Below are 26,723 nucleotides of genomic sequence, written 5' to 3'. Positions count from 1 at the left end.
CCCAAAGCCGCTTATAATAATCGGACTTGTCGACAGAAACTCAAAATAGTTCCAGTTTTTCCACCAAAAAAATGCTCATCTCCCTCCATTGTTTACATTTCTGTTGCATAGAGACGTCGGTCACTCGACAAGACGCGTAGAGGAAATAACGATTAAATAACAAAAGAAGATAGTAACGCACAGTAACACAAAAATAATTTTGATAAGTAACTGTAGTCTGACTACTGGATTTGAAATAGCAACGCGTTAGATTACTCGTTACAGAAAAAAGTGGTCCGACATCAGTAACGTTACTGACATCACTGGCCAAAACATCCTCTAAGGTGGGAAACATTTCCACTGATCCCCGCTCAACACGCGCACCGCACAGTACCAACTTTTTCCTAAATACACAGAGTTGATCGTGTGCGTAAAAGATGTTTCTCTCACATCAGTAGACAGCAAGCAGATAGCTTTTGCGGTTTATTTTTTCCCTCGCACCGCGCCTCCCCTAAAGTGCTCTGGCGCCCCAGAGGGGAGGCGCGCCTCACACTTTGAAAACCGCCGCGCTAGATCATTACCCAAAATGACTGATACCCTGTCAATCGGCAACGCAGTGCGCACCGCCAGCAAAGCCTCTCCACAAAAAAGCTGGTACTCCAAAAACACTCTGTGGAGAGGAACCCACAAAATATTCAAACCCATATCCCTCACCGGAAAACAGTTGTTCATCTCAGCATGCTCGGGGAGAGGCAATACATCCGCCTGAATAAAAGAATTAAAAGCACCAGTGTCTCTAAGTACTTTCCCAGGTATTTTCTCTTCATTTTCTGCCAATGATACATAACCATCTCTTATAAATGGTAAATATGATTCCAAAGGCTCTATGAACGGTGATTCCTTTCATTTCTCTACACCTATGAACACAGGTGCCGCTAAACCAGCGCCCTCTGGCCTAGACTGAAATGTGGGAGCTCTGGACTTAAATAGATGGCAATTCACTTTCCAATGACCACGCTTATGGCAATAGTTACACCGATCATTACTGTCAAAATAACCAGAAGATTTAACTTCCACCTTACGCACTGCAGTAGGACGGCACAAATTATCGCTTCGCCCAGTGTCCCCCCTGAAACCACTCCCTGTTGAAAACTGGGATTTGTGGGTCAACACGTAATCATCCACGAGTGCCGCGGCTGCAGTCTGAGCTTTCTGTTCACAAATATAAGTTGCAACAACCTCAGGAACTGAGTTTTTAAGTTGTTCCAAAACAACAAGTTCACATAGCTGCTCAAAGGTTTTAACTTTTGCGGCCGCGCACCATCGCATAAAATGCATTTTAATATCTCTGGCAAATTCCAGATAACTCTGCTCAGAGTTTTTCCTACAACTCCTAAACCTCTGCCGATATGCACCTCAGGCACTAACTCATAAGTTTTTAAAACAGCAGCTTTCACCTTAGCATAATCATGGCAATCAGAGTCAGACAACATAGAAAAAACTTCTTGAGCACGCCCCACAAGCACACACTGCAATAATAGCACACGTGCAGAATCAGACCGTCTGCGCGCCTCAGCCACACGCTCAAAAGTGACAAAAAATGAATCTGGATCAAGTTAATTAAATTTTGCCAATAAACGTAAATTACCAATAACATCAAATTCCATATAAGCACCATCCAAAGCAACTGAAGGAGAACGAGAGACTCCAGACGCGACACCCTGTTTAGCCAAATCTAACCGTGTTCTTTCGATCTCCAACCTAGTATGCTCTGCCTCCAGTTGTGCTTTCATTTTGAATTTATCGTGCTCAAACTGTAAGAACAGTAATTCCCTATGCTGCTCAAATGTCAAACCAGTGGGTAAAACAGCAGACTTAGATGAAGTAGTTTCACCAACTGATCTGTGCAACACGTCCTTTTCAACTAAATTTGCAACCAAAATGGACTTCACGTTCTCTTTAGACCGTCAGCCATCAATTTCCACACCGTAGTGTTTCCCAATCTCGAATAACTGCTCTTTTGAGCAATCTTCCAAAAACTCCTCTGAGGGAGAATCAAAAAACCCAGAGAGAAGTCATGATCACTTATAATAACAGAAGTCAAACAATAATCAGGGAAAAGCGCTAAATCGTGTACACAATAGTCAGAATGAGGAACCCCCACTACCCTTGTCTATATGCAAAACTTACCTAACAAACAACTGATCCCTAGTCTTCACGCTTTTTGGCGGCGGGTTGTTATGCACCTTAAACCAGCGGGCCAGAAAAGAAATCTATACAGATCCCCTGACTAGAATCCCACGAACGTGCTCCCGAGATAACTGTAAACAGTTAACACGAACCACCTAGAAGCAACACTACAAAGACAACGACCAGATGAAGTCCAAAGGAGCCACACCTCTATCGCCTATCAGGGGACCAAAGCTGCAAACAGGTGCACACAATCAACACTCAACACACTATTTACAGAAGAGAAAAATAAAATAAAAAATTAAATTAATGAAGCGCCATCCAAAAATCACAAAATAACTCCCAGCCGTGTCTCGACCCAACAGTGGACATTTAAACAGAGAAGAAAAAAATCCAGAAACCAAAATCGAACCAAAAACAACAAACTATTCAAGTGCAACCGGGTTCAACTAATGACGAGCCCCCATTTTGTTACGACCCGGCTCAGCCGTAACAAAAGCCAGGGAGACACGGCCTTCAATAAAAAAATACGCGAGGACTTCCGGTCATGTCCAATTTTCTTCTAAATACTAAACAATCTGTATTTATTTTATTTTTTTTGCTTCTTGCCTCTTTAGTTAACTGTACTAGTTATCGCTGACCAGATGGCACCAAAGAACACAAAACCAAACTCTAAAAAGGTTTTAATAACGTCTATGTTGAGCCCAGCGCAACAGTCAAGGAGTAGCAGGCTAGCTAGCACTAGCACGGCCTACAGCGACGGGGCAGCTTCTCCCCCAGTTGGCAGTGACTCTTCGGATATGCCTCTCGTCAACAACGAATCCGCAGTCACAGATGGAAATGGTCTGGCTGCCATCGAAGCAGGCAGCACCAATGACCTCGTGGCGGCTATTAAGTCGATGAAAGATGACTTTGGGAAGACATTTGATAGCCTGCTGACGGCTATCCAGGGGGTGCAATCGGATATAAGAATTGCTGCCGCTCAAGCGGAGGACAGAATCAGCGCTAACGAGGATTCTGTTGCTTCCCTGCAAGTCGATAACACTGCTACGAAAACTACCATTGAAGCTCTGCAACTAAGATAGACGACCTGGAAAATCGTCGTCGCCGTTCCAACCTCCGTCTTATCGGTCTCCCTGAGGGGACTGAAGGTTCTGACATGTGTGCATTTTTGGAGAAATGGCTGCCTGAAGTGCTGAGAAGGACCTCGCTGCAGCAAACAGAAAGGGGCGGGGACGGACTTTTCCGTTAGTCCCATACCTTATGTGGAAATGGGACTATTGCATTCCGGAAATGAAGGGGGCGCTGTTTTCATAATCACTAGTATAAATACCTTAAAGACGCGGGGTTAAGAGGAAACGAAGAAGAAAGAAAGAAGTTTAAGAGGTTCTTCCACTGGTGTTCGGCACACGATCAACAAAACCCACAAAGTCAAGAAAAGGTAATTTTACCTTCTTAAAATTTTTTCACATAGTAAATCAATACGCTTTTCTAGATTAGGTTGAAAATATAATTAACAGCTGTAAACTAGTGAAATTTGTAATTCATACGGGGAAGGCTAATTTTAGCATGTAGCATAGCTAATTATTATCCTGCAGGGCAACATTAGATAAAAATAGTAAAGTAGATAACATGTTTAGTTGAGAAATGTATTTTATACTCAAACTTTGTTTTTTATTTTTATTATACAGATCCACCTATCCATTTGCATCATTTGGAACGGAGAGGAGATTCTCCCGTATTGCATGAACAATAAATGTATGTAAAACTACACTTGAAAAATATAAAAAAATTTTTACATACTTACCAGTTTTCTAGTGTTTAAGGTTAGAAGAAACAACATAAACATTTATCTGTGTATCGTGTTTTATTTCTTTATGGATTAATATGTGTTCTTCATTCAGTTAAGTTACTTGCATTAGGTTGCATATCAACAAAATTTACTCAAGAGTATAACATGGAAAAATAGTCCTAATTTTAATCAATTCATTTTTTTATTTTGTCAAAAGTTGCAGAGTAATTGAGTAAATCTAATTAGTTAACACCTGCCATTGGCTGCTTGAGCAAGATCACTTTTACAATTTCAATTAATTTTTTCCAGAATATATATTTGGTATCTGGAAGCCATTGTGAGTTTTAAAATTAATTATTAAATCCTACAAAACAGTAACAATAATGTTAAAGAATATACAGTGATTAATTCAAACATGCCTTTTTTTCTACCAATCATTTGTATATTTCCTGATGTGTAAAAACCTTTTTCTTTTATGTTAGTAGCTGTTACGTTGTGTCCATGCTCTGTTTTAAGTGGGAATGAACCACGTCTTGTTTAAACATATCTCCAATGTATGTAGATGTTGTCTCACCTCTGTCTTTCATTCTCATACATGTTTGTAATTTTTATGTTGTGAAATATGCCCTTGATAATTTTTAACTTAAAAACTTTGTATCATCAGAGAAGTCTGTCTTCAGATGTCATCTGGACCTGGAAAAAATCTGTTCTGTAATGATGTTAAGGTGAGATGTTCTGATGGGACACTTGTGGTTCTTTAGAGCTACCAGACTGCTTATTTCCAACCATTCCTGCTTTAAATGTTTATAATCAACACTGTGGGTAAGGCTGTTGTCCTTTACCTCAATTTAATTGTTATAATAATGACACATTAATTTTCTTCCCCCTTCTTGAATTTTCTCTTAAACACCACAGGGATTGTCTGAACAAGGACCGTCCAGCAACTGTTTTAATGTTTGTAGTCATGGTAACATCCGCTTCCACCCACCATATTGTTGTATGGTCTTTATAGATGTAATAATCACATTTTTCTCAACAGTGTACACTGTACTTTGTAATTCGGAGCATCGTGTGATTTCAGTGAGGTAAGGAAACAGATGAGAGTCTATACTTTCTGTTGGAGATTTCATTAAATGTGAACCTGTGATGTCCACAGGATGATATGATGACAATACGAAGATGGTGGTGTCTCTCTCTTGAGAAACTTCCCTGTGAGGTCAGAACAATAACGGTGCTCTGTACCACGTCATGTTACACATCTGTCAGTTTTTTAAGAAAACCTTCAATTTGTCCTTTTTAAAAGGTCCAGAGAAGAACAACAAAAGGAGAGAGAGCAGAAAAAAGTTGGTGAGAGGCAAAATGTGAGGTAAGCTGTAGCTAAAGTTCATCACTTTGTAGTTTTAAATCATGTAATTTGTATTATGTCCATTCACAGTGTACTTTTGTTCTATGCTTATTTTTTTAAGTCCGAAAGAAAATCAGGATAGAAGAATTAAAAGGCTTGAAGCAGTTTTGATGATATTTGGACTTGCATTCATCTTTCACTTAGATCAGTGTTGCCCAATTCCAGTCCTCAGGCCCCCCTGCCTGCATGTTTTAGGGGAAAACCCCGCTACTGATATTGTTAAAGCTTTTTGGCACACAGGGGAAAATGGGAAGGCTGTTAGCAGTCAGGTGACATGAATGACAAATCTGAAACCAAAAAGACACATTTCTCATTTAGTCCAGTCAGTTAAAAGGATTCTGGAGTTTTAAAAAAATAACAACAACATTTTGGGGCTAGTTTTTGATTAAGTTTATACAATGTCCAGAATCTGCATCGTCAGCTGAAACTGGAATAATTAATCCATCTAAGTAAAGTGTGGTGACGCATAAAAGGCTACAGCAGAAAAGAGTCATGAGATCGGAGAACTGCCAGAGCTGAGCAGAGGCTTCGTTCGTTTACAGATTATAATCGGAGACGGCGGCCCTATGGAAGATGCCATCACAGCAGTGAAGGATGAAAGGTGGAAACGAATTCGCGCCACAATATCTCCATGTTTCACCAGTGGAAGACTTAAGCAGGTCAGGATCTACAACGCTGCTCGTAAATCAATTCTCAACCTGTGCTTTCCCCCCGAACATAACTCATTTAATCACCCATTACTAAATGTGTTAACGCTTTCCTCGGGGTTTCAAGTCTTTTGTTTAAATTTCCATAATAAAGAATTTAATACCTGTTTTTTTTTTGTTTGTTTTTTAAAAAAAAATTATATTACAAATTAAACTGCAGATATCTTGAAAGCAAATATTGATTTGGCAGAACTAGATGAAATTTTCACTGTCAAAATTCCTTTAAGATATCAACATATGAATGAGAAATATCTTGAACACAGATGTCAAGCTATTTCTCAGATCAGTGTTTGTCCGACGCTGGTCCTCAAGACTCACTGCTCTGTGTGTTTTAGACGTTTTCCTGCTTCGGCGCAAATTATTTCAGCTGATGGCTGATTAACAGGCTTTTGCTGATCTGCAATAATCTGAATCAAGTGGGTTCAAAGCATCAAAAACATGCTGGGCAGTGTGCCCTAAGGACTATAATTGTTTTAAATCGATCATAAAACAATTAAGGTGTTTTCTGTAACAATAGACAAAACATACAGAGCCTCACTCATTAATTTGTGTCTCTTTCTTCCAGGTTTTCCCTTTGGTTGTTAAATTTGCAGACAGATTCATGCAAAAACTTGGACAAACGGATTTGAACGAGTCCATTAATGTCAAGCAGTATGTTGCATCTGTTATATTGTCAGATTACGGACATTTTAATTTATTTTAAATAAACATGCAAGCCCCTACTGTTGGGTCTATTTTAGTTCCCAACTTGCAAGGAATCAACCAAAAACACTAATTGCTTTTCTGCAGAAAAGGGAAGTTGAGCCAGACGCGGAGAACCGCCGTCAAACACTGTCTGTGGTCAACTCCGTCTGCTCTCAGTCCCCAACTGCCTTTTATTCTGATTACAAAGAAGGAGGTTGGCTTTTTCACACAATGGATCAAAAGACCTTAACTACAGGATGATCTGGAACCTTCTGTGGACATGCCCTTACAAGGACACGAGGCTGACCATTACCAATCAGTTTCACAGGAAGCTAATAAAACAATCAGCCAATGACCACAGCAGCTGAGGACACAGGAATGTGTAAATGTTTCTAGCCTCCAGGCAAACATCCTAAAAACAGTTAATGATGTACCACAAAAGAAAGACGTCAAACAAACACACAAAATAATAATATGAAAACATTACCTTAAACTCATAAGTAAATGAACCTAGATCATTTTTTCTAACACCTACCTTTTGGCTTTTTATTTTCCCCCCTCTCAGACTGGTTGCACCGTTCAGTTTGGACGTGGTGACCAGCGCTTCCTTCAGCGTGGAGATCGACTCCATCAACAACCCCAAGGACCCAGTTCATACTCAAATGCAGAAGATCATGAACTTCAGGTTTTGGCCTTTTCTCTTTATGGGTACGTCGACTCGTTGTTTGCTAGGCATTGCGTGTGGTACGATTTTTTTTAATTTACCAGTTTCATTTTGCCTTCTTAGCTGTGTTTCCCTTTGGTCGTCACCTGCTGAAACTCTTCAAAGTCGAGCTCATGCCCAAGTCCAGCGTGGACTTTTTCTACGACATCATTAAGAGATTTAAAGACCAGCACATCACAGAGGATTCGGTGAGTGTTGACTTGACAAGTTTTAGAAAGGTGATTGGTTTAGTTCTGAGTCAAATGAAGATAATAAAATAGTCCGAGCTGTTCGCTCATACGAACACACTCTGAAAAAGCTAAAATGGCTTACTAACTTTTTTATGCGAAGCTTTCAGTCATTTCTGTTTCCGATCCAGACTCAGGGAGACTTCCTGCAGGTGATGATCCGGAGTGAGATCCCAGAATCCGACATAAAGAGCGAACATGAGCAACCCAGTAAAGGTCTGAAAGTCACAGAAACAAAGTCTTACTTTACATTAAAACGATTTTTATCAAATCTTTTAAAGTCTTCCATGTTAAAGAATGAGCAACGTGAGTTCACAGGTCCAATCTACAGCAAATTTCAAAGGATAATATGACAAACGAGGAGAAGGGAAATAATTGACAGACGTTGGTGCAGTTTATGGTCGTTAATGTAATAATACCAGTAATGATTAACTAGTTTCAGTGCAATACAAATAATCATAGATTTCTCTCAGAGTCAGATGTAACAGTGATTCATCAACTCTAAAATGTCATCTTTCTACGCTGGAAATGTAGAATGATTATTTCTTTTAAATGCCGGAGAAATACAAAGTGTTTTAGTCTCAGACACATGGGAGGCCGAACGTCAACCTGCACTGAACAAGATATACCAGCTGACCATCAGATACAGAGCTCCATTTTGACTCAGACACTAGCAAAGAGGAAGTGGTGCTGCAATAAAGTCTTGTATTAATACAGATGAGTTAGCAGGATCATTTCAGACTGAAGATGGACTCAAATTCACCGGAAAGTTTCCAGGAGACACTACCTACAAGCAGAAATATCCATCTATCCATCCATTTTATAACCTCCTTGTCCCTAGTGGGGTCGGGGGGGTTGCTGGTGTCTATTTCCAGCTACGTTCCGGGCGAGAGGAGGGGTCACCCTGGACAGGTCGCCAGTCTGTCGCAGGACAAAAAAACCATTCACACACACACACACACACACACACACCTAGGGAGAATTTAGAGAGACCAATTATTCAGTCATGTTTTGGACTGTGGGAGGAAGCCAGAGAACCCGGAGAGAACCCACCATGCACAGGGAGAACATGCAAACTCCATGCAGAAAGACCCTGGGCTGGGAATCGAACCCAAGACCTTCTTGCTGCAAGGCAACAGCTCTACCAACTGCGCCACTGTGCAGCCCCCAACCAGTAATATATAGGAGTAAAATTGTCAATGTCCAAGAAAACCATCTTGTTTTTATGTAGGGCAATGCTTTAGTTCTGTAAACTAATATACTTAGATGTACAGAATGTTGTTGCCCGGAGTACGCCGAAAAAATCTGGAAAAACTATAAGTGTGACTATAAATACATGTACGGTAGATAAAAGAAAAAAAATGTTACTGGTGCAGAAAAGAAAACAAACTAGTTTCCCCTCTAATAGTGCTTGTGTTGTTTTTGTTACGGTCTATGCATGGTATTGATTATGGTAAAAATACCAAACAGTAGGAACACTTTAAATAAAACACATATCAGTAAATTACTATCTATCTAAAACAAAACAAAATAAAACTGCACAAAGCATCACATGTGTACTACACAAACACTTCAACATATTAATTCAAAAAAGTTATATTTTTAATTGAGTTGCTGATATAAACTTTATGATGAAGTCATGTTTTATTAAGGTGCGTCAATGTTCCTTGTTGCAGGTTTGACTGAGCACGAGATTCTTTCCCAGGCTCTGACGTTCATCTTCGGTGGCTACAAGACGACCAGCACCACTCTGTCTTACACCCTTTACAATCTGGCCACAAATCCTGATGTCATGCGGACACTGCAAAAAGAAATCGACGGCCGAATAAAGAAAAATGTAATTTATGGTGGCATATTGGCTTTTTGAATCCAGCAGATGCTAGCATTTTTGTGCATGCCTTCCTTATTTACGTTCAACTTTCTTTGACGGATCCAGGCTCCCATTTCCTACGAGGACCTGAACAGTCTGGAGTACCTGGACCAGGTGTTTTGTGAGTCGCAGCGGATGATTCCCACCGCGCCTCGACTTGAGAGGACATGCAAAAAAACGATGCAGCTTAACGGTGTCACCATCCCAGAGATTCCAGTGCATTTGTTGCACATGGACCCACGGTACTGGAGCTCGCCCGAAAGCTTCAAACCAGAGAGGTAAGAAACAGAACACAGGGATTGGTACTGGTATCTGAGAAAGAAAGCTATTTTCACAAAGCTGAATTGCTGATTTTTCTTTTTTCAATTTCAACTTCTTAACTGGAAACTTTAATCTGGTGCCTGCAGGTTTAGTAAGGAGAATGAGAAGGATCTGAACCCGTACGCTTACATGCCGTTCGGACTCGGCCCTCGGAACTGTGTCGGGATGCGATACGCGATCCTCGTCATGAAGATGCTCATCGTTCGCATCCTGCAGAATTATTCTCTGGAAACGTGCAGAGACACCCTGGTAAGACCGACAGCCTGCAATAATTCAGTCGTTCTGCTCTGCCGCCATGTCAGCGTTTCATTTCCATCTGTTTCCGTCTTCAGGTCCCAATTCAGTTTGACTGGAAGTTCCAACCAATCAAGCCTGTGAAGCTGAAGTTTGTTCCCAGAGAACTATAATTCTAATTACTTCAAACCTCTGGCCTTCTCGTCAAATATAATTTATTTTTGATGGGCCTGTAGGATTATTCTTCCTGTGCAAAGTTCTGTACTGTTTAACACTGATCAATTTGAATGTGTAATTATTTCAATTTATTCTTATATTGTCTTTAGTCCCTATTTTTACCTGACATCAACAATAAACAGATTGTTTACCTGCAGAAACTTTTACTGGTGTTTTTGTCTTCACCTACCTGATCAAGCAGTTCATTTTCATTGCTGCTGCCAGTTGGAAATATGCTGAGTTACAATTTGTTCAGGTATAAATCTTGTTCATTCAGCAGTGTAAAAAAAAAAAATCCAGATAGGGCAGGAGCTCTATCTACTTTATTGTTATTCTTCTTGTGATGTCACAAACTAAAATACACAGCAAGTAATATTTGTCTCTTCAGTCCTCTGTATTTTTTCCCAATCTGATTGTGGAAATTCATACTTATTTATGCCACCACTCTAAAGTTGGCAATCTAAAAATAAACCACTGGATTTTTATCTTTAATGGCAACATATTTTGTTTCTAGATTGTTAGTTCTTTTATGGTCTGCTTAGCTATGGCAATTATTATTTCACGGGTAATATGGTTATTACGGTAAAGGGCGTGAAGAAAAATATGCATAAATGAATAAAAAGTAGAAACAACTCACTTGCCTTCGTTATTGTTTTGGCTATAAACTAGCTAAAGCTTGGAGGGATGTGTTGGAGAAGACAGAGTCGGTTCTGTGTGCTGTTTCCTTCAGGTGAATGCTCGGACGAAAAATGAACAAAACAAACCCACAATTTACATAATTTTATATTTTTTTAAGTAAATTGCTGTCACTGCTTATGTTTATACATGTTCATGGCAAAAAGATGGTCTTAATACCTATAAATAAAGAGACCGTTTGAGAGCTGAAAGAGATGGGTCTTTTTGGTGAGCTGAGCCAAATTATTCTGATCCGTGAAAACATCCGAGACTCCCATTGCTTTACCCTGCAGCAAGAAGGGTATGTGATCTCAAAGCAACCGGGTTTAATATCTTATCTCAAAATCTTTAAAACAGAATTGGACGTAGTTTAAATTTCACTGAGAGATTCTTATTTCATACACGTGTGACTTCTGCTTATTTTTGATACAAATGGAACTCCATATTTAAAAGCCTGGATGTACGGGGAGGAGTCTTGAAACACGACACATTATGATAACTTCCTGCTCTAAACAACCTTTCCCGACAAAAAATCTCTTTCTAAAGAACCAGTTGACAGCATTTCCCAGGTTTCAGTAATACAGAAGAGGGGAAATGGATTTTCTGCTGTTTTCCGCGACTACATGGACTTTAGTGGCTCTTGTTGTCACTCTGTTATTACTGTGAGTATTTGTACTATTGCTGCTCTTATGTTGTTAATCATGTACAAAAAAGAAATCTTACGACATCGCGTCTTTCTTTCTCTTTTTGAACATAAGGTATGGAATCTGGCCATACAGATTTTTCAAAAAGGTTGGCGTATCTGGACCGAGGCCCCTGCCTTTTATTGGAAACCTGTACGGTATCAGAAAGGTAATAGCGCACCTAAGCGCACCGAGACGACTATTTTTTTTTATTTATTTTTTTTTTATTTTTTATTTTTTTAACGACGATATGTCTCTTTTTCACCGAAGGCGAATATGTTTTATTGTCAGCCATTTTGGCTCCTGTTGAATGTTTCTGTGACTCCTTTAGGGACTTCAGTTTGACCGTGACAACAGGTCCAAGTATGGGGATGTCTGGGGGTGAGTTGAAGAAGAACTGCTACTGCTTCCACTCAGACTCTTATTTCAGTAAATAGTTAGCAAAAATATGCAAACAAAAGCCAAACCTTTTTATTAATGCTTTAGCTAAGTTGACATTCTAGAATAATTAAGCTATTTTAATGTTAACGTTAAAGCTGTTTTACGGTATTTTGTTGTCAATTCATACTGATACAACTTTACGCAGCCCGTAGTTTCTGTAATATTCCTTCTTTTTTCAGTTTGTTTGAGGGGCGAACCCCAGCGTTGATCGTGGCTGACCCCGAGATGATAAAAGCCATTTTGGTGAAGGAGTGCTACACTGCATTTACAAACCGCAGGGTGAGATAATTATTTACGGTGTGGAAATAATTTAATTTGGCAGCTGTTGGATTGGATTACATCCAAAACAATTCTGTACACTCCCACATCTGATGCAAGAGGAAGTAAGGCTTTGTTTCACTGAGAATACTACACTTTCAGGGAGTGTAACAGTGAAACCTGAACGTCTTAAATGTCCCCGCTGCACTCTTTAACCACAAAGAGCTTGTATTCTTAAGAAAGGAGATTAATTGTTTTTGAATGAAAAAGGACGTCTGTCCCGTCTGTGTAAAGTCTAAGCATGTCCTGCTGTTTTGTCCGTTTCCAGATTGTCTTTGAGGACAGTGGACCTCTGTATGATGCCATCACAGCAGTGAAGGATGAAAGGTGGAAACGAATTCGCAGCACCATATCTCCATGTTTCACCAGCGGAAGACTTAAGCAGGTCGAGACTGTTAACCAACTTCTACTGTTAGTTTTTCTATATTTCTTTAATGGCACTACTGTGGTTTATATTAATAACATTAATGGAAATAGACTGAAACTAATGTATTTACCTTAAAAAAAAAAAAGATCAAAGTGAACGATAAAAATGGAATATGATATTCTACCGGGGACAGTTTCTACTACTCCTTCAAGAAAAGGCGGACAGTAACTAGTTAACTAACTTTTTTATACTTTTAGGAGTAGTTTCACAACGCTGCACTTTTAACTTTTACTTGAGTACTATTTTTTTTATCAAGTATTGGTAAGTGTACACATAAGTTTTCAAATTTGACAAATGCATTAAGACTTGTCAAAATACAGGCGTTTTAATGGCAATGAAAGAAAAAAGTTCCACAATGCACAATTGAGGTTGTTTTTTTTTTTTTTAAGTCTTTCAACATTTCACACATTTTAATGAGAAAAAAGAAATTTTATCCACTTCTGTGTGTCGTGAAAAAGTCTGCAACAGGGAGGAAGGAAGTCATTTTGTACTACAGCTGCAGTTTCCATTGTGTTTTTTTTTTTTGTTTTTTTTTTGCGTGTTTATAGGGTGGATAACTTGGAGACATGACAACAAGTAAGAAAAACATGAAAACTACAAATGTCACATGAATAGCAACAGATTAAATCAGAAACACCTTTTCTCTTCATTCGAGGTGGAGGTAATTGAATATGGATTTAACGACGTTTGATGAAGACTCATTTAAACGTTGTCCGATCTCCAGACTGGTCATGAAGGATATTTGCCCAGATCTGGACTTAAATGATCCATATATGAATATTCAGCGAGTTTTGCAAAATTGAGCTGTAGCGCCACCTGTTGTATGTAAAGTTGCTGTGTCGCCTTTTGTAGAAGATCTGTGTAAATCTAAATGGTCGTTTTGAGTAAACACAAAGTCACATGTTTTACTCTTTGACCCAGTTGACTACATTATCTTCAAACTGTGCTTAATGACAGATAACAAGCTGCAGGTGCTGCGTGGTGTGAAACTTGCAAGTCATCAGTTTAGGATTGAACTTCTCTCCAATTCTCCAAGCCAAACAAGAAACTCTTTTTTATTTTTTTCCTGCTTGATAAGAGAACCTTTACTGAATGAATTTTGTTTTCAAAGCTCACAAAGGGCGCCACCTGCTGGCTACATTCACATTCTGCAGAGGTTTAAGTAGTGACAGAAACAACCAGGTGTAGCACTTCAAGGTAAGATACAGTTTTAACTCTGTTTTTTTTTATCTGAAGGTTTTTCCCTTGGTTGCTCGCTACGCAGATCGACTCATTGTGAAGCTGGGAAAAATGAACCTGGATGAGCCCGTTCTTGTCAAGCAGTAAGTGCTTTGATCCGTTGTGTTCCCTCTGATTTTGAACTGTTCATCCACAAAGGTGCAACAGCACAACCCCTTTACTTATTTCTGTCTTTCTTTTCAGACTCGTTTCGCCATACAGTTTGGACGTGGTGACCAGCGCCTCCTTCAGCGTGGAGACGGACTCCATCAACAACCCCAATGACCCTGTTAAAGTTCACATGGAGAAGGTTATGAAAATCAACTTCTTGCCATTTTTGCTCTCTGGTAAGCCACCCTCTTTCCTCTTTGTTGGTGAGCATGTCATTTAATACGAGTAGAACACACTGTCTATTTTCATTTGACAACTGTGTGTCTTTTTAGCAATCTTTCCTCTTGCTCGTTACCTGCTGAAGCTCTTCAAGGTTGAGATGTTATCCTCATCCAGTTTGAACTTTTTTAGCGACATCATTAAGAAATTTAAAGATCAACATAATGCAGAGGTATCGGTAAGTGTTGATTTGCTGACATATCGCCTATGGTTAAAAAAAACAAACAAAAAAAACAAGAACTAAACATTCGTACGTGTAGGTAAATGTGTTCTATGTAAATCCAGACTCGTGGAGACTTCCTGCAAGTGATGATTCAGAGTGAGATCCCAGAAAGCGACATAAAGAGCGAACATGAGCAACCAACTAAAGGTCTGTTTTCACTGGCTGTGAATGACCGGGGCTGAAATTTAAGCTACAGAAAAGGGCTGTGTCATGAAGTGTGTTGGTGGAAGTGGTGAGGGAAACGCAGCAGACCCAGGTAGAGGAGAGAAAATGATGATTTATTGTATAGAATAGTCCACAAAAGTCCAACAACCAGGCAGTATGGCAGAGCAGAAAGCCAGGGCTCAGCACCGGTAGCAACTGGAGGCAATGAATGGACAAAGATGGATAGACAACGAGGGACTAAGGACACAGGTGGGGTTCAATACACAGAGGGTAATCACGGAAACGAGACACACCTGGGAAACAATCCAGGGGAGACAGGACAACACAGAGACTCAGAAACCCAGAAAAACTCAAAATAAACACACAGAGAACTCAAAAACACAGAGAAAAACACAGATCCCAACAGGCTGAATTTAAATTTCAGCCAAAATCTTACCAAGTATTTTTATTTTTTTTTGGCAAGTTTCTAGTGCAAAAATCTGAGTTTTGTCTTATTTCGAGTGCAATAACTTAAAAATAATTTTTCAGCAAGATATAGGGGCTTCTTTTAAATCACTACTGGAAGATTTTTAAACTTAGAGCACGTGTGTTGTTACAAGTGGAAAAAGATATGCCAGTGGTACTTTGTTTTTTTAAAACAATATTAACAACAGTTAAGCCCATATCATCACACTACCTCCACCATGTCTGACTGTTGCTATGGTATTCTTCTGAAGTGCTGTTAGTTATTTGCTGTTGTCACACTTGACAAAGAGGTCCAAACTTGTGTTTTTTTTATTTGTTTGGTGTGGGAGAGATTTTTACTTTTGTCTATTTTTTGATCAGCAGTAGTTTTTGTCTTGAAGCTCTCCCATGGCTGCCATTTTGCCCAGTTTTTTTTTTCCCCACAACGTCATTACCTTAACTCTGGCAAGTGAAGCTGCAGCTCTCTTCATGAAGAATCATTGACTCACTTTTTCAGTAACTATCCCACTTTGGAGGTTTGCCATGTTCCATGTTTCTCCCCCATTGGTGAACGATGATTCACTGGGGGAATTAGAAAATGGCTTCGTAAACTTGTCAAACTGATAAATGTCAATCGATGCCTTTTGGCTTTTATCCCTTCTTGAACTTGTTGGGGATCAAGGCATCATTTGTTGTGTATTGAGCAGAAGTAATCTGAAGCACGTGAATAACTCACACCAGTGTTTCTGGTTGCAGGTCTGACTGAGCACGAGATCCTTTCCCAGGCCACGATTTTCATCTTCGCTGGCTTCGAGACCACCAGCACAACCCTGTCGTTCATCCTTTATAACCTGGCCATCTACCCTGATATCATGCGGACGCTGCAGAAGGAAATTGACGACCGCCTACAGAATAATGTAGACTAACACTTTAATTATTATTATTTTTTTCTTATTTTAGATAGTCTCTGAGTTTTGGGGTGTTTGTTTACATCCACCTTGCTCTGCTGCATCCAGGCTTCCATCTCCTACAAGGACCTTAATAGTCTGGAGTACCTGGACCAGGTGTTGTGGGAGTCGCAGCGAATACTCCCCTCTGCGCCGCGACTCGAGAGGGTATGCAAAAAGACGATGGAGATTAATGGCATCACCATCCCAGAGGGAACGTTAATTGGGATCCCAGTGCATTTGGTGCACATGGACCCACGGTACTGGAGTTCGCCCGAACTCTTCAAACCAGAGAGGTACTTTTAAAGAGAACACAAGCTGCGTTTCCGTCACAAATGTGCGCAAAACGTTGTCGATGTTCTGCTAATGTTGAAAAAGCGCAATTTTCCAACTGCCCTGTTTCCATTAAAAAAAACAAAAAAAGAAGTCAAATTTAAAACCACACGTAAATAAGCTTGTTCACGCTTTAAGTCGTTAATCTTGGCAGTCGGATGTAAACACTTACGTGAAGCATAATTCAACCATGGCGCTAGGCAGCTACCGCTCACCATCCACCATCCATCAGAGCGACAAGCTACTTATACCTACATGGGAACGGCTTTGGCTGTGTATGCGGCATTTTGGGGAAATTGTAGTTAGCGATTTTATAGAAGAGTTACGGATTCACCGTTTCGAATGACAAAACGTTTTATGAGCTTTACAATGCTGCGAGGACTATTATGGAAATAGAGATGGTCACAGCTCTTCTCAGATGTGACCATGTTATTTAATAGAGTTTCTTATTGTAAAATAAGTTACAGTGTGGTCACAATCTGTGAGCCATCATATTCTGTGATTGTCTATATTTCCTTGATAGTCACAATATTAGCGGTCAGATGTTATTTTTTATTCTTTGTTCGGCTTTATCTTTATTTTCCTTTTGAGTTTGTTCCCCCCATGTTTTTATTATTTAATTTTTTTGTATTTTTAGGGGTGTAGTGATACAATAATTTCACGATGCAATACGATATACAATATTCTGATCACGGTACAATATACATCACATTTGGAAAACGATTCAGTTCGATACAACTCAATGCACTTTTATGATTTTCTGAAAGATTTTAGAGCGACAGAGTGATTTCAGTGACATTTTGTGTTCCACATATACTTGGATTTAATTAAGCGAAAACTGATTAATACCTGACTGACTGGACTGAGACTAAGAGTCTACAGCTTGGCAAAATGAATCAAAGATGCAGTGAGAAAATTAGTTTTTATCATTTAATTCATGTGCATTTGACATAACACTCAAGGTTTCAACAGTGGTCCAGGAGCTGAGTGGGGAGATTATCAGCCTCTATAGGTTCTCAATAAGCAAATGATTGCACTTATGTTTTTCTTTTGGACACCCTGTGGCTGCGTTTTGGACCTCGAGTCAGAAAAACAAAATCTGTTTAGGAAAAATGTCAATTTGCTCGCTGTGAAACCCTCAAATATTCATAACGAATGGTTTTCATAATTTAGGATGACAATATATACTGTAAATTTCTAAAACTGATGTAAAAAAATATTGCAACCAAAATAGTTTTATAAGATTAGCATAAAAATGAAGGCAATTATTTGTTTGTATACAATTTTTTGACAAAATATCATCGGTCCAAATTAAGATGCTAAAAAATTAATAATTGTGCTGTTCTTTAGTTTTACCTTATTAAATGACTCCAGAGAAATTTGGGTAATTCATTACAAACCAACACAACATTCACTAAATCAAACGTCAAAAATAGAAACAAGAGTAATTAACAAGGCTAAGTACCAGGATCAGACTAACCCATTATCTACCTAAATATTTTGCACACATACAACATTTTCTACTGAACAACTACAAAATAATATTAACATAAATAAAGCCCATGCTGTACACAATTTCCATTCGTAAATATAACACAAATATAATTCTAAATTAAGTACTGCATTGCCCATTGAAAAAAATTGCTAAGCAGAATAGTTTGCATTGCAAATTGTCATCTGAATAAAGATGGCAATTGACTTGAGGATGAAGTCTGGCCTCTTTTAGCTGGTTGAAAAAGTCTGTATAATGGTCTTTACTGTTTTCTTTAGAGGGTGGTTCTAGACCAGATTTACCACAGGGGACATTGTAGTCAGTGTGATTTATGGGGAACACTTAAAAAAGAATTACACAAAAAGCAGAGCTTATATCAAATATAAGCGCATATATATGATTATATATGATATAAGCATATATATGCTTATATATGATATGATAACATAGCTTATATGATATATATCATATATATTATATATGATATCATATATATATATATATATATATATATATATATATATATATATATATATATATATATATATATATATATATATATATATATATATATATGACCAATATACACACTTTCCAATTGAATTCAATGAGAAGGGGTGTCCAAACTTTTGGTCTGTACTGTTTATTTATATTTATATATATATATATATATATATATATGAAAAGTCAATGAAATGGTCCCCCTGTCAAAAATCTACCCACATTGTCCAATTGGACCCCAACATATCCTGCAGGACCCCCACCCCAACACTAAGAATTGACCACATTCTTTAAAAGTCAATACAATGGTCCCCCTGATCAAAATCTACCCATAAAACCTGATATGTCCTGCAGGACCCACCCCAAATAATGAGGGTCGACCACCCCTCCTGAAAAATCAATAAAATGCTCCTTACCAAAATTTACCCACATTGTCCAATTGGACCCCAAATATCCTGCAGGACCCCCACCCCAACACTAAGCATTGACCACACTCTTTAAAAGTCAATACGATGGTCCCCCTGACCAAAATCTACCCATAAAACCTGATATGTCCTGCAGGACCCACCCCAAATAATGAGGGTCGACCACCCCTCTTGAAAAATCAATAAAATTCTCCCTCTGTCAAAAATCTTCCCACATGTCAGGAGAGATTCAGACCACCATCAAAGCTCTTAGACGACAGAAAAAAGTCTGCGGTCCTCGGTGCGAAGCATTGTGAGTTTTTCCCTTTTCTTGTCCATGTCTGGGAGAAGTATAATATCTCCATTCTCCTCATTTAGCCCCAGCCTTTGCTCCTTAGAATACGTTTCTTGAACCATTCTGAATTTCTGCTCAGTCGCAGAACTTCCTTAGTTAGTTCTACGATCTTGCATTCTGTTCACAAATGATATAAGCCTGTATTCCAATTTTCATTACAATTGTTATTACTGAGAATAACTTCTGTGGCTCTTCTGTCTTTTTGTCAGAGCGTCTTCTCTCTGCGTTTTCAGTTTCATGTCATTTTCCGGTGTACGCAGGAGGTCCTTTTCAAATTTTATCTTATTTTCCTTGCTGTTGTCTGTCGTGTCGTGTTTTATCTTGACCTGCTCCACTTGATCCTTAAAAAAATTTGTCTCTTGCTTGGACTTTTCCAGGAGTGTCTGGGTTTCAACAATCTCCTCCTGAAGATTTGCTGCAGAAACTTTTAGTCTTTGATATTTTTTTTGTATGTTTGCTTTTTCTGTTTGAGCACGTTCACATTTCTCCTGGAGGACTTGGTATGTCGACTCTTGTTTTGACATCTTCATCTCAAAATCATGCAAAGACTTTTGTAGTGACGTGATTTTACTTCGTAGGCTCAGATTTTCATCATCTCTGCGCTTCAGTCGCTTCACTGATGTTTCTTCATTCTGGCGATTTCTTTTTGCCTCCATTTCTGTCTCTTTGCGTAGTTTTTTAATCTCCTCGTTCAGAGCATCGATTATCATTTGCTTTTCATCCAAGATAATCTTAAAATGGTCAATTGTGTCGTCTTTATTTTTCAGTATATCCGACTGCATTTTAAGCTCGGCTTTCTGGCTCTCTGATTCATTTCTAGATAGCTGAGACGCATCTAGCTGTGTTTTCAATCTTTGATTGTCATCTTTAAGTTCTTTCACCAGTTTTTCTGCATCATGGGCTCGATCTCTGTACCCCTTCAGTCGTGCCACTTTGTCAGACAAGTCGCGCCTCCGTGCAGTTTCAGCCGTGAGAGAATGTGTCTTCTCTGCAAGAGCTTGTTCCATGTCTTTTAACTGACCTTCTAGTTCAACAATCCTAGTTACACTTTCCAGAAATTTTTCGGAAATCCCTTTAAAGTTGTTGGAAAGTTTAACATTTTTAGCCTCCAGCAATTTAATGTCCTTCTTCAGCTGATATGTGTTCTGTTGTTTCCGTAAATCTTTTTCAGCTTGTTGGACTCTCTCCTTGGATGGAGAGTTTTTTGTCTGGTTGTCCTCTGGCCTGATGGATCGCCGTGTTGTGTCTCTGGCTCTTTCATCCCCATTTTTCATGAGGTTCTTTTGGGATTGAGAATCATCGTCAGTTAATTCATCCTCCATGGTCTCCCATTCTTGTATTGAACGTCTCATTTTCGTCTTGTTTTAGGATAGCAATCCTTTTACAAACGTATAATCACAGAAAGCAATCCTACCTTGGAACGCTTGGAGCTCAATGACTTTGACACAGACAGGGTCACTGACTATGTCAAAGTCATTGTCTATGACATCACTATGTCATGAGTGATGTCATGATCTTTGTCCCCATGACATCACTGTTCCTGCAGCAGTACACTAAACAATGAGGGTCTATCTCACTTGAAAAGTCAATAAAAAATATTTTGCATTGCATCTCTGATCACAGCAGCTTATCACTGATAGAACTTTTTTCTTTTTTAGCTTTTTTAAAAAACCTTTATTGCAGACTCCCGAAACAAACACTCCAGTCACACAAATGTAAATAAAGGCCTTGCTTTGTGACCAACTGACACAAAAAGGTGGTAATTCATGCTATTACATGATACACACTATCCATTATTAAATTTTTAAGTCAATATTTTAAAATAATTTCATTACTGAAAAAATTTAATGTTTTTCTTCAATAGCCTCCAGGCCATGTGACCTCTTGACTCAAAAATCAGTGTGTAATAGTTCTACTAGTCTGAATGGATGAAGCACACTCATTTTCATTCTATTTTAACTCATTTTAAAATTTATAGCCTATTTTTTTGTTATAATTTAGTGTTTTTCTTCAATAGCTTCTAGGTCATGAGACCTATTGACTCCGAATCAGTATGAAATAGTTCTACTAATCTGTACATATGAGACACACTCAGCCTCACACACCAGCTCAGGGTCCCTCCCCACCAGAAAGGTGACATTCCAGGCTCAGTGAGAAAACTACTTTTCGTCTGGGTATTACTTTAAATTCATAAATCTACCAGGAGTATTAATATTTTTTGGCTTAGCTGTGATCAGATTCAAATCCAATTACATACAATTCAATTCATTTCATTTGTAGTAATATAGAGTTCAGTTGATCATTTTTAATATTAAAACGTTGTCAGTGTTAGGAAGCCAAGCCAATGGCATCTCTTCATTACAGTAATCCCTCCATCTGAGTATGTTTTAACTTTGGAAATGTTTTAACAAAGGACAGATCAAAACAAACTCCAGGAGATAACGTCCCATAAAACAGCTGGGTTAAAGTAACCCCCCCTTCAGGTTGTTGTCACACCCACTGCTGGATATTATACCAACCAGAGTAGCTCGGGGTCATTTAACACAACGGGGTTTGGTTACAAGTTTGACACGGCATGCTGTGTTAGGTTTTGAGCATCATTTTAACACCAGCTAAGGGTGGATTCAACAGAAAACCCCCAACAAGCATTTCTAAATAAGTCAAGTATGGGTTTAAAAGAATGATTCATCTTCTGTATAAGCTTTCACTACAGGGTGAAAAACATCTAGAGGCCATTTAAAGTGGAGAATTCACTAGTTCTTATAGTTTTACTAGTCACTGTAATCAAGTGGAGAACATGCAAAGTTCATGTCAGCTGATACAACCGTTTTCTGACTTTATTAAATTCAGGTAAAGTTAGGAATGTAGCAATAAAGAGCGCCACTGCCTGCTGCGCGTTCATCCTTTATATACAGAACAGAAACCACTAAGCTACAAATGAATCACAAAGTAGATGCCACCGACCGCTCCGATATCCAAACTTTGCATCAATTTCGCGATCTCACTGCTTTTGCCGCTACTCCGTTCCTCTTCTCTTTCACGGTTAAAATAAAATACAAAATACAGCCCATAATAATTTATCGAAGATTTGGGATTTCCAAAAACAAAGGAATCCAATGTTGCGTTTCGTTTTTTACGTTTGGAAGCTCATTCCCTTTCACATAACCGGAAAAGCCGGTTTTTGACATCTCTCTGAGTTCGGAAAAATATGGTTTACTTATTTTAGCATAACTCCGGTTTTACTTGGCCTAATAACACGATTGTATAGTTTATAATGTGCACTTTAAGCACAAGTTGTAAGTGAGACTGGGGGAAGCGGAGTCTTGCTGCTACACTGTCACAAACCAGACATGTAAAAAAAGACGGTATTAGCCTATGGACTTCTATGCCTTAACATATCGATACTCATGGATGAAAAATCGATAAGTATTATAGAATCGATATTATTATACACCCCTACGTGTTTCTATTAAGCAAGTTTATTTTTGTGATTTCAAATTGCGCAAATTTTAGGGTTAATGGAAAAGCAGTTGCTATTTTTTGCAAGAGGATTAGAAAATTTAAATAAAATGTAACAGACACTTCATCTGGTACCTGCAGGTTTAGTAAGGAGAATGAGAAGGATCTGAACCCGTACGCTTACATGCCGTTCGGACTCGGCCCTCGGAACTGTGTCGGGATGCGATACGCGATCCTCGTCATGAAGATGCTCATCGTTCGCATCCTGCAGAATTACTCTCTGGAAACGTGCAGAGACACCCTGGTAAGACCGACAGCCTGCAATAATTCAGTCGTTCTGCTCTGCCGCCATGTCAGCGTTTCATTTCCATCTGTTTCCGTCTTCAGGTCCCAATTCAGTTTGACTGGAAGTTCCAACCAATCAAGCCTGTGAAGCTGAAGTTTGTTCCCAGAGAACTATAATGGAAGAGTTATTAATTTTTGACTTGTTTGAGTATGTTGCGTAATTCCACCACACTAGCTTGACTTAAAAATAATTACATAAAACCCGATGGTTTGAAATAATCAACAATTCTTGGAATTATAAATGAGGACTTCTAATTATAAAAAATCATGTGCCAACACTGGCATCATCAAGTATGTAAAAACATTAATAAATAGCAATAATAACCTTTCTTTTGACATTTTGAGCAGTCCCAATGCTGTCTTTCTGCTACACATGGTGTTGCTAACGCTAAAGAGTGTTAGCACTCCTGCAAGACATTGTGTGTAGTTTTTTAAAAAACATTTTAACAAAAATAATTACTGATGAAAAATGATTGGCAAACTAAAAACTTTTATGTCAACATATAGGCCCCAGATTTTGATCAAACTAAAAAGCAAAAACTACAACTGCTTGTGAACAGATGGACAGTTTCTCTCTCTCTCTCTCTTTTTTTAATTTCCAAAAGATTCAGCAGAGCTGGAAACAAAAGAGACAAAAAGTGAGACGGGTTAATTTCATCTACATATGTGAATGAAAACAAGGCTTTATTGGTATTTTTTTTCTGCAACTTAATAAGTATAATTTATTGTCAGTTAAACTATTATGACATAAAAAAACAGTGATAAACTGTATTATTTAATATTCAGATAGGATCCAGTTGTGTTGGGTTGTATTAAAATCTCTGGGGGGAGGAAGAGAAAAAAAATAAAAATAAATCACTGTTAAACAGCTTTCTGGGGTTTCCTGATGTGCACTAAATTCTAATTTTACTTTTGTAATAAATTTCACATTCCACAATTCGTGTGAAATTTCACATTCATGTTAACAACTCATAAATATGAGTTGTTAACAGTTGTAACAACATTCACAGGTTGTTGGTGAAAATCTTTAATCACATCACACTTCAGCCAAATGTTTTTTTTTTTTTTAAGGATAATTTTAACTTGTGTTATAAACATGTTTAGTAAAAATTTAGCCTAACTAGTTATTGCTTTTCAGGAAACCTCAGTAGCTCTAAAAAGATTTCCAGCAGAGGGCGCCAAAGTGGCGTCATCGTTAAAACAGGAGTCATATTACACCAAGTCAGCTGCTGGTTTTATGACAAAATACCTTTGCTTTAACTTTTTTTCTGTAACACTGATCTTTATTTATAACAAACCTAAAATAATCAAATTACATCTGGGTGCCAGAGCACCAAAACAAAGGAAACTATAATGATTGAGTTTGGGGGGGGGAAAAAACAGAAGAAAGGAATCCAGCCTCTTAAAAATAATGTTTGACAATAACTTTAAAACAGTGCTACATTTGTAAAGGTGTCCAAGTATTTATGTGTGGTGGAGGAAAATGTGGCCCAGAGGTTAGCTCGATGCTAATCAGTTGTGAAAAGAGAGTCCTGCACCTTTAGGTAGAGAGAGAAGTACAGATAGTAAACAAAAGTCAGTCTTCTTTTAAGAGTGGAATATAAAACTGAGCATCTACTGCCTTAGAACCCCCAACAAAAAAACGTGTTAAAAAAGAAAAAAAGTTCAAACTACAAAACCTTTAAAAGTCCTGAGTTTGTCGAAAAATAAACAAAGCTGGAAAAACAAAACAAAAAGGGTCCAGAATTTCATAAAAATCGTGATACAACTGGACAGGATTCGTCAGAAACGTCGGTCGACACAAACGTCCTTTCAGCACGTCAGCGGCTCTCGCCCTGCAGCAGGTAAACCAATCGCTCATTCAGGGAAAATTAGCACCTTCCTGTGAAATGTAAAGCTTTCCTTTTATTTTTTCGTCAGTGTGATGATGAAAACAATCGAAAATATGCTGCAAAAAAAAACAAAAAAAAAAAAACCCTCAACACAGTGTTTTCGTTTGTTTGATGTGACATCACAACCTTGGTGGAAAATAATCGATGCAGCCTGATCTCTGGTCAGTTTTGTTTTTATGTAGATTACCATACAGCATTAGTGTGAATTTCAGTTTTACTTTGATTTGAAATAATAAAAAAAGGGAAACTATTAAAAGTTGTCATATATGCTAAATGTATAGGTTTCATAAAAAAGTACCTGGTTTAAAGGCACCATGGCAGCTGCTACTGAGAAACTATCCCTCCACCTCACTGCCTTAAACTTTGTTCCTAAACATTTAAAAAAATTGTTTCTTTGAGTTGGTTGATGGAGTCGGTATGAATCATCAGATTGTTTTCTGTTGTTTTTTTATGAGTCTGGAAGGACCTGAGCTACCATTAAAATGTTTCACTGGAAATAAAATACAGAAAAATAGATTTGATTCTATAACTTTACCCATCAGCGCCGTCTGGTAGGCTGAATCAACTCGACTGCAGAACTACTTTTATCTGCAGGAAATTCCCACCGAGATGAAAAAAAATGGAAAAAAAATAAACCCATTTACGAGACAATCCCTTACCAAAACATTGAACAGCCTCAAAGGAAATCACACGGAAACAACTGCGCTGATGGAATCCCCGGTAAAGACGCTTGAAATGACTTCTGCTCTAGAACAGCAGCATAATTTGATATTAAAGATATTAGTATTTCCGTTCAGTGGTAAGACGTAACGCTGCAAAAATATAAAATCTTACCGAGTGTTTTTGTTCTAGTTTCTTGTGTGACTGACTCGAAACAAGACAAAACTAACTTACAAGAAACATTTCAGCAAGATACAGGAGCTCGTTTCCTTAATATTGATTTTAAAAAATACTACTTCCATTGGCAAACATGTTTTTACTCAAATAAACTGCCAGTGTAACTAGTAGCAAATAAAAACTCCTATATCTCGATTGTGAGTTAGTTTTGTCTTACTTAAAGCACTTTGTAGGATTTTGTGTTTTTGCAGCGTGAAACCACAAAACTGTATTCACTTCATACGTTTTTGAAGTTCAGATCACCAGATGACGGCAGACAAACCTCTGATTACAAACCCACGATCTTATGTCCAAAACATGATGTGGCACAGAGCCACTCTTCAAAAGAGGAAAGACAAGAGAACACGGCGCTAAAAGAAAGATGACGCTTGCCGATGTTCACCAAAATGACTTCTCTCCTCAACTCGCTCTCATCTGCAGTCAAGACAATCGCGAAGGCATTTAAAACCACCCAGTTACTGGAGAGGAATCACAAAAGGTCCTAAAGCTCAGGTAAAGATGTGGAGAGTTTGGCTAAATTAACCGGAGCGGCTCTGCAGCAACAAACGCTGCTTCGTTTGTGACGCCGTAGGCCTGCTTCACTCCCAGATGCCATTGGGATTCGGCCCCCAACGCTTCCAAACAGCAGCGCGTTTTAAACAATAAAAGCCAAAACACATGGAGGAATCGACGGTTCTTCGGATCCCAATTCAAGGTCATTTTTGAATTTAAAGGTTGGATTTCTCTAACGTTTTATACTTTGGTGAAACGTTCTGCACGAGCGCC

General features: G+C 38.5%; 2 protein-coding genes across 4 annotated transcripts; both read left to right on the top strand.

Annotated features, from left to right (window-relative positions):
- The first annotated feature begins 2,078 nt into the window (after nt 1–2,078).
- Nucleotides 2,079–10,506, top strand: LOC122842285 (cytochrome P450 3A19-like). 3 transcript variants are annotated; one of them, XM_044136017.1, is made up of 15 exons: nt 2,081–3,610; nt 3,861–3,927; nt 4,626–4,686; nt 4,877–5,046; nt 5,118–5,177; nt 5,265–5,327; nt 5,909–6,025; nt 6,639–6,724; nt 7,323–7,465; nt 7,545–7,699; nt 7,840–7,924; nt 9,385–9,545; nt 9,645–9,856; nt 9,986–10,148; nt 10,232–10,506. In XM_044136017.1, exons 7-15 carry the CDS (start codon nt 5,933–5,935, stop codon nt 10,304–10,306), a joined length of 1,173 nt encoding a protein of 390 aa, XP_043991952.1. In that variant the 5' UTR covers nt 2,081–3,610; nt 3,861–3,927; nt 4,626–4,686; nt 4,877–5,046; nt 5,118–5,177; nt 5,265–5,327; nt 5,909–5,932; the 3' UTR covers nt 10,307–10,506. The 3 variants fall into 3 exon arrangements, with proteins under 3 accessions (XP_043991954.1, XP_043991952.1, XP_043991953.1); XM_044136018.1 differs by having other exon boundaries at nt 2,083–3,610; nt 4,626–5,046; nt 7,545–7,669; XM_044136019.1 differs by lacking the exon at nt 6,639–6,724 and having other exon boundaries at nt 2,079–3,610; nt 4,626–5,046.
- Nucleotides 10,507–11,485: 979 nt separating this feature from the next.
- On the top strand, nt 11,486–24,539 carry LOC122842281 (cytochrome P450 3A40-like). Its single transcript, XM_044136014.1, has 13 exons — nt 11,486–11,686; nt 11,783–11,876; nt 12,039–12,088; nt 12,328–12,427; nt 12,735–12,851; nt 14,130–14,215; nt 14,316–14,458; nt 14,555–14,679; nt 14,787–14,871; nt 16,090–16,250; nt 16,350–16,576; nt 22,966–23,128; nt 23,212–24,539. The coding sequence occupies exons 1-13, from the start codon at nt 11,619–11,621 to the stop codon at nt 23,284–23,286; spliced, it is 1,494 nt and encodes a 497-aa protein (XP_043991949.1). The 5' UTR covers nt 11,486–11,618; the 3' UTR covers nt 23,287–24,539.
- The last annotated feature ends 2,184 nt before the right edge of the window (nt 24,540–26,723 follow it).

Source organism: Gambusia affinis, linkage group LG13 (assembly GCF_019740435.1).
Source record: "Gambusia affinis linkage group LG13, SWU_Gaff_1.0, whole genome shotgun sequence".
Lineage (NCBI taxonomy): Eukaryota > Metazoa > Chordata > Actinopteri > Cyprinodontiformes > Poeciliidae > Gambusia > Gambusia affinis.
The sequence above is the reverse complement of the archived record's forward strand: the minus strand, read 5'-3'. Positions and strand labels throughout refer to the sequence as shown.

Excerpts from the sequence above, each read along its gene's own strand:
- LOC122842285 (XM_044136017.1), top strand. The coding sequence starts at position 5,933 with ATGGAAGATGCCATCACAGCAGTGAAGGATGAAAGGTGGAAACGAATT. Across the intron at positions 7,700-7,839 it reads ACTTGACAAGTTTTAGAAAG|ACTCAGGGAGACTTCCTGCA; the intron begins GTGATTGGTTTA and ends TTTCCGATCCAG. Across the intron at positions 9,857-9,985 it reads GAAAGCTTCAAACCAGAGAG|GTTTAGTAAGGAGAATGAGA; the intron begins GTAAGAAACAGA and ends TGGTGCCTGCAG.
- LOC122842281 (XM_044136014.1), top strand. The coding sequence starts at position 11,619 with ATGGATTTTCTGCTGTTTTCCGCGACTACATGGACTTTAGTGGCTCTT. Across the intron at positions 11,877-12,038 it reads ACCTGTACGGTATCAGAAAG|GGACTTCAGTTTGACCGTGA; the intron begins GTAATAGCGCAC and ends TGACTCCTTTAG. Across the intron at positions 12,428-12,734 it reads CTGCATTTACAAACCGCAGG|ATTGTCTTTGAGGACAGTGG; the intron begins GTGAGATAATTA and ends GTCCGTTTCCAG.